Source organism: Malurus melanocephalus, unplaced genomic scaffold, assembly GCF_030028575.1.
Source record: "Malurus melanocephalus ecotype Western Australia unplaced genomic scaffold, MMel_1.1 scaffold_11, whole genome shotgun sequence".
Taxonomy (NCBI): Eukaryota; Metazoa; Chordata; class Aves; order Passeriformes; family Maluridae; genus Malurus; species Malurus melanocephalus.
Genome location: NW_026623243.1, coordinates 199,673 through 214,531, shown reverse-complemented (window position 1 = coordinate 214,531; position 14,859 = coordinate 199,673). Strand labels below are relative to the sequence as shown.

Below are 14,859 nucleotides of genomic sequence, written 5' to 3'. Positions count from 1 at the left end.
TGACTCAACACCCATGTTAGCAGAAGAGATGCTATATCATTTGCTTCCCATTAAGATTTTCTCTCGACAAATAACAGATAAACCTGTTACATCAGAAGTTGGAATGTACTACCTGACTGTTTTCCTGTTGATGAAACTATGCTTCAGTACCTATAATTAAACTCTATCTTTTGCTTTTCTTACCCTAGGTCTGCATAAGGTACTGAGAGCAATACATATATTGGAGGAATGCCAGTTAAGGCTCCCAGGGATTTGGGATAAAATCCTTAACGTTTGAGATAATTCAAGAAAGTAGTTGTTGTCCTGGTCAATATCTTGCTAGAGGTTTATTTTAGTGTGTCTCTAAAATTTGCAGTCTGCTGTGCATTGGCAATAACTAACTGAAGTCTAGAGACATCAGAACAGCAGAATGGAGGGATGTGTCTGGAATGTCTCYATTGGGATGCTTTAGAAATGAACAGTGGTGAAACAGTTAACAAGACCACCATGTGGCTTGGTCTTTAGATTTCCTGTTCAGAAGAACAGAAATAGTTTACAACCCTTTGAAGGGTAATCAAGGTAATCAAATGCTCCGTGTCTTAATTCACAAGCATTGCAATYTGAGGAACAACTTCCTTCCTGCAGAAAATGTCAAATTTCTAGAAGCTTCTTCTAAGCCAGAAAAAAACATTAAAACTATTTTTTTTTTTTAATTTAAAAATTTTGTTCTGCTGTTTGTGGAAGGACAAAAAATTGACAAAAGCAATGAATTGGCCTTCACAGTTACACAAAACAAGAATATTTTGAGTTTAAATGTAGCAGACATTGTCTTTTTGATGAAGTGGGAATTGCCATCAAATGGCATGCAGGTACTCTGCTATGATCTTTGAAAGGAGTATGTTACGGGCCTTTTAGAGTTATGTAACTGGGGAAAAGGAGAGTTGATCAAACCAACTACCCACAGAGGTTGGGATTTATCTCATCCATTTCCACTTGGCATTTAAAGTCTCCACTAATTATAATAAATTTCATTTATACTCAGTGCAGAGGAATGAGCACATCCAGATGCCTGCTTCTCTTCATTACCTTCTAAGTGAGAAAAGGATGACTAGTTCAGAACTATTTAACTTTTGGAGGAGTAAGTTGAGACCTATAAATATCTCCCCGAGATAGTAAGCAACTGGCAGAGAAATAAGTTGGAATTCCACCTCCAGATTCTTCCATAATAATTCTATTGTACAGTATGTCCTACTTGCCTCCTTTAAAATAGTTGTATGTCCTGATAGTCTTCAAAAACCACACACCTAAGATTCAATCTCTAAATTCTATAGCTATATCCTTCCACACAAACACAGGGACAGGGAAATGAATTATGTACAGACAACACGAAAGGTTTATTTAAGGAAACCTTGCTGCTGCATTTGGATTTGTTTGCTCTGAAAACAAAGGAACTTCTGAGAATAGCTAGGAAGCTAGGAAAAAGGTATCAAAAACTATATTAAAGCAGAAAAGATACCACCGAGAGAGACTAAAGAGATGAACCAATCTGTTTTCAGCCTTTGGATATAAATATTTTTCAAAATCACTTATGTRGATCTAAGTCCATATTTCCATCCATTTTTCTGTCCAGTATTCCAAACCTATCACTGTGCTCTGTATTTACTTAATTTRTTTGCAAAGACGTAGCAAGTACTGCACACTAAATGTTGTGACTACAGAGTAATAGGGAAAGCTCACATTCAGTCTAGAAGTGTTTCAAGACTCAAAACTTCTCTCCTATAGCACTGCCAAAGCCACTGTAAATCCGCTCCAAGGATGACTGCCTGACAGAGATTGTGCTGTACTCATGGTGTGAAGAGGGCTCAGGGCAGACAGTGGCTAGAAGGAAATTTCATCCAAAGGGATTTGGGTAGTTCCCTCCAGGCAGTCTTTTCTTGAGACCTGAAACAAAACTGGTTCCTATCTCCCCCCTCACAACTAGGATTTTATCTTACATATGCACACTGCTGCACAAAAATATCTATATTTTAACATCATTGGTCATCTGTGCCAGACACAACCAGTCAGCATCATCTCCGGGCTGCAGCTCTGCCTGTCCCCAGAGGAGAGAGAGACTGTCACGGCTCTGCCACTGTGCCAAGAGGCTGAACTGTGCTGAAGGGTTCACCAGCATGACTAGCAACACTGCCTCTCCCATGAATTATTTAATGTGCTAAATTTCAAATCTTTGGGCCTTCACAGGGGAGAAACTGCAGGCTAAAGGAAAGATGAGGGTTGCAGCCTTTCAGCAGCCACAACTTCTACAACGGTCTGACTGCAACAGGATGAAGGCAGAGAGGTGCCAGAAGCAGCATGTGATCCAAGGACAGCATAAATATCACATATTACCTGGGGATTTTTTGCAAGGAGATTCCTTTATAATATTTACTGATAAACATCAGCACCATGTGACACAGATTAACATACTATAGGCTGCTTACTTTGTTCACAAGCAAATCAGATACAACCTGAGCTTTCCTTTCACTTGGACAATAACTAATACTGAGCATGTCAAACCATTAAACCAGTCTGTGGACAGATTTACTCTAAACTATTCATCTGTGGGAAAGCTTCAATTTGTACTCTTTCAAGCATCTATCCCGATGCAAAAATGACAGATTCTACCTAAATTCTCAAAGACTGTTGAGTTTACAATATTGAAAGCTTCTTTTTGCATAGATACATATCAAATAAACATAAGAGACAGCTGTACCCATAGCTCTTGTCAGGTGTGTGAGAATAGGTGTATACAATCTTTTTGTCCAGTTCTGTCTTTAGTGCATGATATCCATGTCTCAACTTGGATTTCATCAACTGCTCTAAACAAATGCATCAATAACAAGCCCAACCAAAATGCTTAGAAGACCCAAAAATTCCATAAGCAGTACAAGATACTGTGGCATTTATGTTACAAATTGTTAAAAAAGAGATGTTACTGAAGATTTTTGATATTGGTATGTCTTCAATTGAAAGGCCACAATTCTTGTATACCAACAATGAAGTGATTAGACACACTAAACCAAAAAAAAGTATATAGGCTTTTCACAATCAGATTTGGAAAACATCTTCAACCTCTCTGCTTTTTCTTCCTCTGTGGGAAGAAGGCAAGTTGGGGACCAGCATGTTGCAGCTGTAATCCACCGTGTCAAAGAGCATCAATTTTGTTCCTAAGCAACTCTGCACAGTGCAGTGGTTGCTGCCCACAGCTGATAAGGATGCTCAGGGAATTGTTAAGTGGCTGCAAGTGGAAGAGATAAAAGTTGCAGAAACTGAAAGTAAGGCCACTAACGCAATAATAAAACTCCTCTTCTGGGCTATAAAAAAAGGGGGATATAAATAGTAACAACAATGAGAAGTTAAGGATCCCACTCACATTACATGTGCTCTCATACAGAAAACTCGGTTCATTTTACTGAAAGAAACTGAGCTAGGATGCTAAAGACACATTCAGCTATCACACAATCYTAAATTAATTCCTTCACAACCTTACAGTCTGACTCTCAGCCATTTAGAGGGAATGCCTGGATGGCCAAGCTTTCAAGTGATAACTTGAAAGACTGTTTCCTCTGTATCAGCCAAAATATGTTGAGAATCTGCCAGTACAATTCATAGAAAAAAATCTGTATCTCTGCATACACATTTGGAAAAAGCTTGGGGTTTGGCCTCAAAATAATTTTTTACAAAATAATACTTAACCAAAACATGTTAATGTATTATCATAAAATTAGGCCATTACAGGCACCTTTAAGGAGGTTCACAGTTGCTTCTCAATCCAAGATTAATTCTCTTAATCCAAGAGATTTAAAACTGTAGTGAAACATACTTACTTCATTTTAATTTACCAAAGTACTCAGTAATTAAATAAAATCCTAGCAGTTTATGCTGCCTACTATTCTACAAGAAGTTTTAGCTAAGGACACTAAGTCTTCAACAAGAAAACAGATTATATTATACAGATATATATATATATTATACAGATATATTTATAACATTTTTCTTTTAATATTGATATTATAATAGATCATATTTAAAAAAATATACAAGTGTTCTCAGTATTGGGGTTTTTTCTCCATATGCTATTTTTTATATAAAAATAGTGCAAATGGTAGTAAGTAAAAAGCTGATCTAGACAGCCTCTGGATAAAAATCAGATCACAAATTACAATGCCTCCTCAAAGAGAATRAACTGTGATACAAGATGCTTATCTCAGGAAATAATTTTTTTTACAAGGGATCAGGAAAAAACAGGAAAATGTGCGATAAATATGTTCATTTGGGTACAGGGATTATGGTAAAGATCAACTAGAAGAGCTGTACACTGCTTACAAAGCTCATATTACTGCACAAAAAGAAAATCTAAATGCAGGCAAAGTACTTCTCAAACTTTCTACATATGTCTACAAACGATGTACATTAAAAAATCAAATAGACACAAAATAAGAATGTTTGACAGAATACCAGAGAGGGGGATGAATTTTCAGTGGTCAAAAGTGAGAATTACCTTTTACCTTTTCTTACCACACATAAGTCTGTTAACAAATTTACTCTATATAAGTTCAATAAGAGACTTTTTGAAACCAATAAACCCTCAGATTGCATGTTTCTTTGAAAAATTGAATCACCTACCTGACACTGTTTCATAATTTTTCACAGTTTTCAAATGTTTCTAAAAACATTGTAATTAATTTCATAATATCTACATATCACAGCTTCCATTTGTCACATTTTTTCATGCTGAATTCTTGATTTGAAAACCAGAGAGACAGAAAATTGGGATCAGAAAATATATTCCTTGGATGCTTTACCTTACTCTTTCAGTTACCCTTCTTTTTTCACTTGAATTACTCATTCCTCTTTCCTAAGCATACCATACACAGAACACTCATCTCCTTTCTACAGTATSATATAAAAATAGGGCAAATTCTATTTTTACAAGACCTGAACCCTAGCAGGGTCCATTTGATTCTGATAGAGGCATTTGATCCTGACTCTAGGACATACCCAAAATCTGAGTACAGTATTCTATGCTTATCCTAGAAGTTACTCCTGTGCACATGAGACTGTTTTCTAAGGTGGCCAGGTACCTAGTTTCACAGCTGACTTGTTTCAACTGTTATCCTTTGCCTTTCCAACATCCAAACCTCTTCTGACAATTCAAATTGAGTGCCTATCTGCATCTCTAGATACATAAATGCCTTTAAATTCTTCCTTGTAGTGTTTGGCTCCCATAAACGAATAAACCCAGGAGATCTGTCTGTGAAAATTCACTTATCAGTTAAACCAACCATATAAAAAAAGCCAGTAACACAGATGAGACTGAAAAAACAGGGATGAAATGCAAAATACTATTTCTAAACAATTTAAATATGCAAAATTTTACTTTGTTCATACTAATAACATTTTTCTAGGTTTTTTTGGCAACCTCACATTTTCTGTAACTGAAGAATCATGCTCTAATTAAGTACATTTACACAGTAGCTCCTAATGCTTTCACCTTCAGGATGGAGATCTGCAGATAAGGAAACAATACTGCACAGTGGAATATAAGAAAGGAAACTGCTTTTCTAAATACACAAGAAATACAGTTGTTTATATGACTGATATCTTTGGATCTTTAATAATCAGACATTTAGCAGTCTTTTATTGTTTTATTAGCTTTTGTCAATGCACTTAACTGCTAGAGCTTGAACAGATGAAAGTAGGAACTCCGTACTGATAACTAGGTACATTAAGATGTATTTCCTAATAATGCATAAGCTGTGTCTATGCTGCTGTGAGAAAAGGAGTGAAGTCTCATTTGWATTATAATAGAGCTGAATCCTGTTAGATTTTATTCTTTTTATGCACTGATCACATGATCTTAATAGGTGTTCATGTGTAAACCTGAGCCTTCATACGCCAGATACCCGAGTAAATGTTTGTATCCAGTATTTTTCCACAGGACACATACCTGTTGCACATCAGATGCTCTAGTCAAAAGCACTATTTTTTATTTCATCTCAAATCACATTTATTTATATCTGTGCTGTGAAAATAATGTAAATTTCATTGTGTACTTGGTGAAAATTGTTGTTTTTTTTTTTTTTGGTTTTTTTTTTTCAAAACAAACCCCACAGCTTTTTTACTTAACAAGAGCTTTATAAAACATCACCAGAGGCACAGGAAGATCAAACTCGAATGCCTTATTAAAAAAAAAAAAAAATAAATAGTGGTAGAAATTAGGCTCCTGTGTTAGGTGAGTACTATTGTTACAGGAAGGGTAGCATAGAGCTATCATTTTAAAGCACTGTCTATAAATTCAAAACCTTTTTCCCCTTGCATAAACAATTCAGGGGGAAAAAAAAAAAAGAAGTCTTAAATACACTGTCTTCCAGAAAAACCTGTGCTCGTATCTATTGCCCAATGAATGATAGGTACAGAAATATACAGAATCTTTTCCATCACTCTGTCAGCTCTGTTGTCAGATAACTGATGAAACCTTTTAAGGCCAATTCTGAACTTTGTTTCTGTATTTCTAATTGATACTCCCTCTTTGGAACAATCTATAATCTTAATCGCGATGAACCAGATTCTTCTCTCACCAGCTTACCATGCTGAAAATTAGGAACTTCTACCAAGGGACTATAGTTTCATAAAAAACAAATAAAAGGAATAATTCATTAGACTTTCAAATGTCTGGAAACTTAATTGTCACCCTGATGTTGCAAGATGTTCTCAACTTGTTTTGAATAGTCACTTTATTTCTGAGGTATTTATGTTCCCCTGTTCAGAAACACAGTTTCCTTTTCCAGGTATTTCTTTTGCACAGTAGCACTGTTTCTAATACTGTATTCATAGATTTATATGGCTTTTATTATTGCAAATTTTTCATCTTAGACAGAGGCACAATGATGTGAGTCATGTACAGATTATCATCACTCAGTTTGAACTTCTCTGGTTTGATCACGTAAAGATTTTACTAAAATGACAGTATTCACTGATGATTACTTGAGTGATAGGCCCTAATTAATAGATCAGGCACTAATCATAATTACACTCCAAGATTATTTGTTCTGCTGTACTAAGCATATTTCTATGCTACATTCAGGTTCACACTAATCTAATTGTTCTTATTCTTGTCTCACAGTAAAAACAAGGAAACAAAATTCCATCTGTCTCTTCAAATATATTAGATTCTAAGCAGAAAGGTCTTCTTGTTAAGAATCACCTTCATGCTCTTCAAAACTGAACTACAGAAATTCATGCTTAAGAAAAATGAGTGAAACAAGCTAACTCCTTTTCCTCGAAGAGATTTTCAGGATTTTTTTGAAGAGGAATGCTGGTTCCCAGTGCAACTAAATAAGAATCCAATTACTCTGCTCTCTGTTAAGCAACAACAGCCCAATGTAGTCTGAGTAATCTTTTCGTTACAGAACAAATATTTTTTTTCACTGCCATCAAAATGACCCTTAGTATTACAGATTCTCCCTGGAGCCCTTTTTGAATATCTAGTAATGTACTTTGAAGGTGATCACAACTACACTTTGTCCCTCCTCTGTTATGTAGGCTAAATGTCTCTGCTGTGAAGAGAAAATAGATTGAGACATCAAACACGTTTGTAAAATACTAAATTCACTAGGCTGTATATAAGAAGACAGAAATAGAAAAATTCTTTTTGAAACAGGGTTGAAAATACTGAACAGAAAATGAATGAATGAGCCAATATGTATGTACAAGATACAGAAATAATACTCTTCATGAATCTTTACATTTGTAACATTAATCATAAGAATATATCCAAACATTTAATGAAATTTTTCACAAAACAAAGATTTTAGATTTTGTTCTCTCTTGTCAGATTTTATTACACTCAGGTTTTTAATAGAAGTTCTGAAAAGATGGATTATTTCCAACGAAAATGCAGAGACTGTAAGAAACTAAACACACTGAAAATGCCCAATTGTGAGAAAAGAGAAACAAGAGAATATGTGTGGCATTTGAGGAAAAAAGTGATGATGCGGAGATTTTATGATGCTCATAAGGAAAAATCTATCAAACAAAGGTCAGAGCAAAAAATCTGTTCCAAGGAAAGTTCAGGTCAAATGAATGACAATTGATGACAAACGAAAGATTTGATCTGGATGTGAAGGATAAATTTGGAGTCTGGAGTAAAGGAACAGCAGAAGAAAAAATAAAGCCAGAGGAGTCTTATTATAAATGTTAACCTTGTCTTGAAGAAGGGAGGAAAGGTGTCAACCAGTAGACAAACCTCAACCATGAAAACTATAAAAAGTGGTAGTTTGAATAAATAATGAAATAAATAAATAGATAGAATATACCCATAGTGATGAATGGAAAATGGAGTGAGGATGGCACAGAACATGAATGTGCAGCGAAAGGAAATCCATTGCCCTCTTCCCTTGTTCTCTGTATGAGGCTTTCTGTTATCACATCTGTTTATTATAAAGTCTTCAGAGAATCTGATATATCTTAAGTGGATTTCCTCACACATTATGGGCTATATTAACAAATAATGAAAACAAATAGTTGCTTTATCTTTTCTGAAAGACACTCCTCTAGTTTATACARTCAAGGCAAATAAATGAGTAGTCTTGTGCTTAAGCTTCCCTTCAGAAAGTATTGTGCTCATCTACAGAAGCACTGTGTGACTTGATAAAGCTACCCAATGTAAAGGCTATAAAAATAGAATTTTAATATAGCGGTGAGATTGCTTTAGAATTAGTCACAGAAGAGCACTATGATCCTTATTTAAAGTATAACATCTTCATAAAATACAAACTACACTATAGTTCTGACTGACTTGGGAACAAACATTATCCTTACACCATCAAAACCTTACCAGCTATTCCAGCCCATTTTCTGGCTACTGACAGGGCAGAAGGAAAGGTATTAGATTTTCATGTTATAAGGTGACAACAGAAAGTGACATGACTGTCATTATGTGTGTAGATGTTCACAAGCCCCTATGGAGRTCTGCCAGTCCCAGTTCAGTAGACTTGAGCTTTCTTCTCTGCCAGGTTTCACACTAAACTGATTCTTGACCTTTATGTCTCTTCTATGCTTTCCTCTGTTACCTTGAATCTCCATAAAATGTTTTGTGACCTCTTTCAATTTTATTGTCTTTTCTCCTCTTGTTCCTACTTCACTTTTTTTACAATTAATCCTGATAAAACACTAGTTTGAAGTTAAAAATCAGACAGTTTAGTTTCTGAAAGCATGCATGCTGTTTTTCTAGAGTAATATTTCTCTTTCCCTCTCTGTCTTTATCTTTAACTCATGTTGTCTCTCTTCCTCCTTTCTTCCTTTTCTTTCATTTTTTTTTTCATTTATTTCATGTCACATTTCCATGTACATGTACTACTTGAGCTGAGCAGTCAAGAGCAGTTAATACCTGGGATATCCTTGGAGGCAAAATTATAGTAATATTTGAAGTCACTAGCACTCTGCAGAGGAAAATGTAATCTATGTTTTTTAAAGACACTTTAATTGCTCAGCAATCATGCAGAACTGAGAAATATAGCTCTGCTTCCAAGGTAATAACTCCCCAAATTGCAAAGGTCGCTTACTCAATACCCTTGCTATCTAGAAAAATACGACAATGACACCAAGACTCMAAACCTCAATTTTATATTAATCTATTATTCGCTATTAGCTTTCATGTATTTTTGTAGTATTTCACATAACCTGATGTGTGCTACTGTCATTTAAAACATAAAGACTTCATCAAGCTTTACTCCTAAAAGAGAAAAGTTGTTCCTATTTAATCCATTTATAAACCCCTGATTCAGTTAAAACTAAAGTTAAAATGAACAGGAGTTCTGTATTAGCAAAGAGGGGATAAACTTTAGCTCATAGAAGAGATATCAGAACTAATTACAATTAGCTTTCACTAACCCTTGATGCTTTTCCTTGTGATTTCCCTCTCTTTTTGTGTAATTATTCCATCAACTAAAAAGATTTCAAAGCTTTTATTATGTTAATTTAATTTAAATTATTTATATATATATATATATATTTAAACATAATCTTTATATAGTTATCATGATGTTATTAAAAGGATATAATCTAGATTACACCCTGATTAAAGATTTTATAGAAATTGGTGATGTCCATCATGTTTTAAACTGTATCATACCTGAACTCCTGACAGTGGGACTTTGGATCTCTGTACAACCTGCTCAGAACTTTCTCTGTGCAAACTACCTTGAAAAAGGAGTCACRCATGAATGGACTCTCTTTAACCCTTTTTGTTCCACTTGGGACCAAAATATTGTGTGGCTGTGTATTTAAAAATAAGTTCTTAGGCTCTATTCAAAGAGATTTGAAATTGTGTTCAAATCTCATCAGTGCTTTTGAGCATTTTACTCTGAGTAATACTTCAAAACCTGGAATTACAGAATGATACTCGTGTGTGTGTGTGTGTGTGTGTGTGTGTGTGTGTGTGTGTGTGTGTGTGCACCAAAGAAGCAAACAAATCAAATTAACACCAGACACTGTTATTATCAGTTGCAATTTGGGCCTAAAAAAATAAGATTCTTTTCAGTACCATGGACAAGTACTCTCCACATTGTGCATGAGCGTGGAAATAACTTTTTCAAAGTACCTTTTGTTACCAAAAAACCCATAGGCCAKCTTTTATACTAAGATAATACATTCTACATATCAGTAAATTCTTTCTTGAAACATCACTATTCTAATTAAAAATAAATAGTAGAAAGTACCACCATCAGAAAATACAGGATTGTGGAAGTAGTTTTTTTTTTTTCTTCTGCTAGCTGGTCCCTTCCATTTGTCACCAGCAGAAGAAAATGAAAACCAAAAAAACCACCCAGGAACCTAAAAGGCAGATTAAAATCCCCAAAGCTCTTGTCACTCCTTTTTAGCATAACTTGCCCTTACAAGAAATATGAAATATTTACTATGCACTATATTTATCTTCATTTGTTATATCACACTGAAGATAAAAGCCTTGTATAAAAATGGTGGCATAAGATATTCCCTTTATCTTTTTTCAATATTTTGTATGTGCATTTCCCAAGTAAATTACAATTGCACATAATAAATCAAGTTTTTCATAATAGTTTAATAATGCACTTTCATTCTGTTAAATTTAAAAGTTATACATGTTTCATAAATCTCAACAATCCCAACAAGATGTGGCAAAATGCTAATGGGCTTTGCCTTAATGAAAGTGCAAAGTTTGTCACTTAGTATCTATAATTATTAAATATGTAGCCATACTACATATGGTACACAGAATCAGCTGACACAATCAGACTCTGGTATCAGAGACTTTATAAAGTAATACTATCTCCCTTCTTTCTATTAATAACTGCATTGAATTCTAATGCCACCAATGACACTTTTTAAAACCCTAATTCTTTGAAAGAAACTGTACTGCATTAGAATTATGTTTAAAGACATGCACATGATGTGTCATATGTCTCACACTTCCTCAGATCATTTTCCAGAGTGTGTCACCAGTCACTGTAGCTTGGCACTCACCATTTAAAAGTTGCAGGTCCGTGAAAATCAAAGGAAATGTGTTCAGTGTCTTAAATAAAACCAGGAATATATTTTTGGTAAATGTATGATTTTCATGAAAACAAATCACTTGTAATAACAAACTCAATGTCCAGGTCTACATCAATACATTACTTCAAACAAAATGGCAGATCCACATACCAATCAAATTAAAAGCTTGCACTYGGGTTCTCCTTATAAATATCACTTCTTTAGCAACTCTGTAACAGGTCCTGCCAGCAAAGACAATATTCCATCAAAAATCCACTGGTAACTCACAGATATTCATAAAATATTCCAATTTCACGGTCCAAAACCAAACAGTTTCAAGATTTTTTTGCTTTGCTTTGTTATTTTCATTTTCAATTTTTTTGCAGCCTTTGGATTTGGGTTATTTTAATTTCAGCAACGCTGTTAACTCTATTAAACATGTAAAACATTTAGAAAGAAGTCACAAGTTGTATTCATAAAGTTGTGCAGCAAAAACTTACCCTCACATTTTTTTCTATCACCATATTTTTAAAATTCAGCATTTTCCGTTCGTGCCAATACACTTGTTGAAACCTTGGCCATAACCAAACACCAGCTGCACTTACCCCAGWGTTGTCATGGTGACGATGGTGTACCAGAAGGCTGCAGGGATGCTGGTGAACTTGCTGGCTGATGAACCTTTCTCTGCATAGTACATGACTGTGGCAAAGATGATGATGGCCATAGTGAGTGAGAACAGGAGGAAGCCTAACTCCGAGGCACAACTTTTCAGCGTATAGCCCAGGATGCGCAGACCCTGTGAGTGGCGGGAAAACTTAAAGATCCTGAAGACACGAAAGACTCTTAATGTCACAAAAGCCCCACTGACATCCTCGTTATCTGTCATCACCAGGCCAATGTAATATGGCATGATGGCCACCACATCAATGATACTCATGACGCTGCGCACAAATTTGTAGCGACTAGGAGCTGCCAGCAGACGTAGGAGATATTCAACTGTGAAGATCATGACACAGGCAGTATCCAGACAGAAGAAAGCCACCGCGTACCGCTCCCCACAGGGCAGCTCTTTGATGCGACCCGGGCTCACCCCACAGGGCACTGTCTCTACCACATTGGCAATAACAGAGACAGCAATGAAGAAACCAGTGACATAGTAGAAGACCAGAGCAAGGGTACTGGTGTGTGGGTTTTCAAAAGCCCGCCACATCCTCTGACGAGCTGTCATTGAGGGTAGGGAGCTCTCAGGTACATTATCCTGATCAGCATCATCCTGTAGGCGCTCAGCATTCTCACGCCGGCGATCCTTGTACTCCTCGTAACAGCAGTCCCCAATGATCTCAGGGATGATGCCAAAGAAGGCCAGCTCCTCATCATAAGCTGAGATGCACTCCTGGCGGGGATAATGGAGCTTCCCGGTACGGTAGAAGTTGAGAATGTGGCGGAAAATGTCAGGGTCCCGATCAAAAAAGTACTGCTGTGTCTCAGGGTGGTAGAAGAAGTCCCGCTCTGAACTGCCCAGCAGAGTGTCAGGGTAGCGCTCTAAGGTGTCCAGCCACGTCTGGAACTGGATGCCACTCACATTCAGCACAATCAGAGAATCCTGGCTTCGCTTTCTCTCCTGTCGTGGAGCAGCTGGCATGGGACCAGTAGCCACTGGCATCCATCCTATGGCTGCTGCCCTGGCAAAGGGTAACCAAGCTGCTACTCCTGCCGCCATGGTTCCAAACACCTATTACAGCTAAGGGAGTCAGTCTAAACACAGTTCTGGTCCAGCCACTAAAATAGAGAGGGAAAAGAAAAATATAAATTCTCACATAGTTTTGAGGCAAAATTCTTAAGCCTTTTGAGCAAAATTTTTAAGCCTTTTTATGATATTCAATATTAACTGAAAACCTTTTTGCTTCCTTTTTGTTTCCTCCACTTTTCCACCCAAGAATATGCTTTCCAGGCACTGGTTAGACTGTTAGGACAATAAATGAGGGCACTTGTATATTCCTGGATTCAAAGCAGCTATTCTAACAGCCAGATCCTTTGRATATAAGCTCTCCATGAGGGGCCGTTGGATGGAAGCCACAGTCCTCTAAGCAGTAGCCCCTGGAGCCGGCTAGTAGCTCTGGTGCAGCTGTGCAGCCACCTGGAAGGAGATCTTCCTCCACGCGCGATGCAGCCGGTCCCCCCGCCCCTCCTCCGCTCGCTCCCCGCCCGCCGCCGGAGCCGGGCCGCGGCAGCCGCCGGAGCCTTCCCGGGCTCTGCAGCGGGGCCGCCAGCGCGGTCGCCGCTCGCCGTGGCGGGGCGGAGGGGATGGGCCGGGCGGGCCGCCCCCTCCCCGGCGGCAGCTCTGGAGCAGCGGCGGGATGAATCCTCTCCCTAACCTTTAATCGCCGCCCGGGGACACCTCCAGACCCCGGCTAGGGGCCGGGGGAGCCGGCAGGGCAGGGGGAGGAGCTCCGGGCGGCAGCATTAAACTTTAAGGCAAGTTTTCTGTGCAGGAAATGCTTTGAAGGGCAGAGGGATGCCAGGGATGGGGCGCTGGGAGCCGGGAGCGCCCCACAGAGAGGGAGCGGGCAGAGTGGGGCTCTCCCCGGGACGGGCATCGGGGCACCGACAGGGGCAGATCTGCGGCGAGGAGACCGGGATCGGGCCGAGCCCCCGCGGTCGTGGCGGGGATAGGAGCGGGGGCTTTGGAGACACATGCAGAAGGTGGGGGTGCACGGGGCATCCCCGGGAGCACCCGAGCGGCGGCGAAAGGCGAAACCGGGGGAGGCTGGCGGTGGAGCGGGAGCGGGGCAGGAGCTCCCTGGCGGCGGGGGAGGCCGGGGCGGGGGGGGGAACGTGGGGCAGGGTGCGGGGTGCCGTAGCGACTCGGCGGTCGGCGGTGGATCATGCCCCCCCCCTACCCCCCCTACTCCCGCCTCCTTCCTCTCGCCCCTTCCCCTCGGCTCAGTTCTCGAATCCCTCCAGACGTGCCCAGTCTGCGGCACCTACCTGTGAAAGTCTGGCGAAAGCGCTCAGTTGCATAGAGACTTTTGGAAATACGGGCTCTGCCGCTAGATCTCCGCGCCCCGCCGGGAACGGCGGGGAAGTAGTTGCTCCTGAGAAAGCTTGATCACATCCAAAGGGACATCGATAATAAGGCTTTCCCCCACCCCCACCCCCCTCCGCCACAGCCGAGCGCCAAGCAACAAGTTCAAGGGGTGGGTGGGGGGAAAAAAACAACGTAATCGCGCCTGGCAGCTCGTGGAGCACGTCCTTGCGGGGCGCGGATCCTGCGGCGCGGGGCCGCTGTCAGGCGCGGCTGCGGCTGCGGCCGCTGCCCCTGCCCTG

The 14,859-nt window shown here is 39.1% G+C and overlaps 1 protein-coding gene across 1 annotated transcript in view; it reads right to left on the bottom strand.

Moving 5' to 3' along the window:
- Nucleotides 1-13,252, bottom strand: part of KCND2 (potassium voltage-gated channel subfamily D member 2) — a 235,596-nt gene extending 222,344 nt beyond the window's left edge. The window contains exon 1 of the mRNA XM_057378208.1: nt 12,138-13,252. Coding sequence (XP_057234191.1) covers nt 12,138-13,252 — 1,115 coding nt within the window. The remainder of the gene's footprint in view (nt 1-12,137) is intronic.
- Between the last annotated feature and the right edge of the window lie 1,607 nt (nt 13,253-14,859).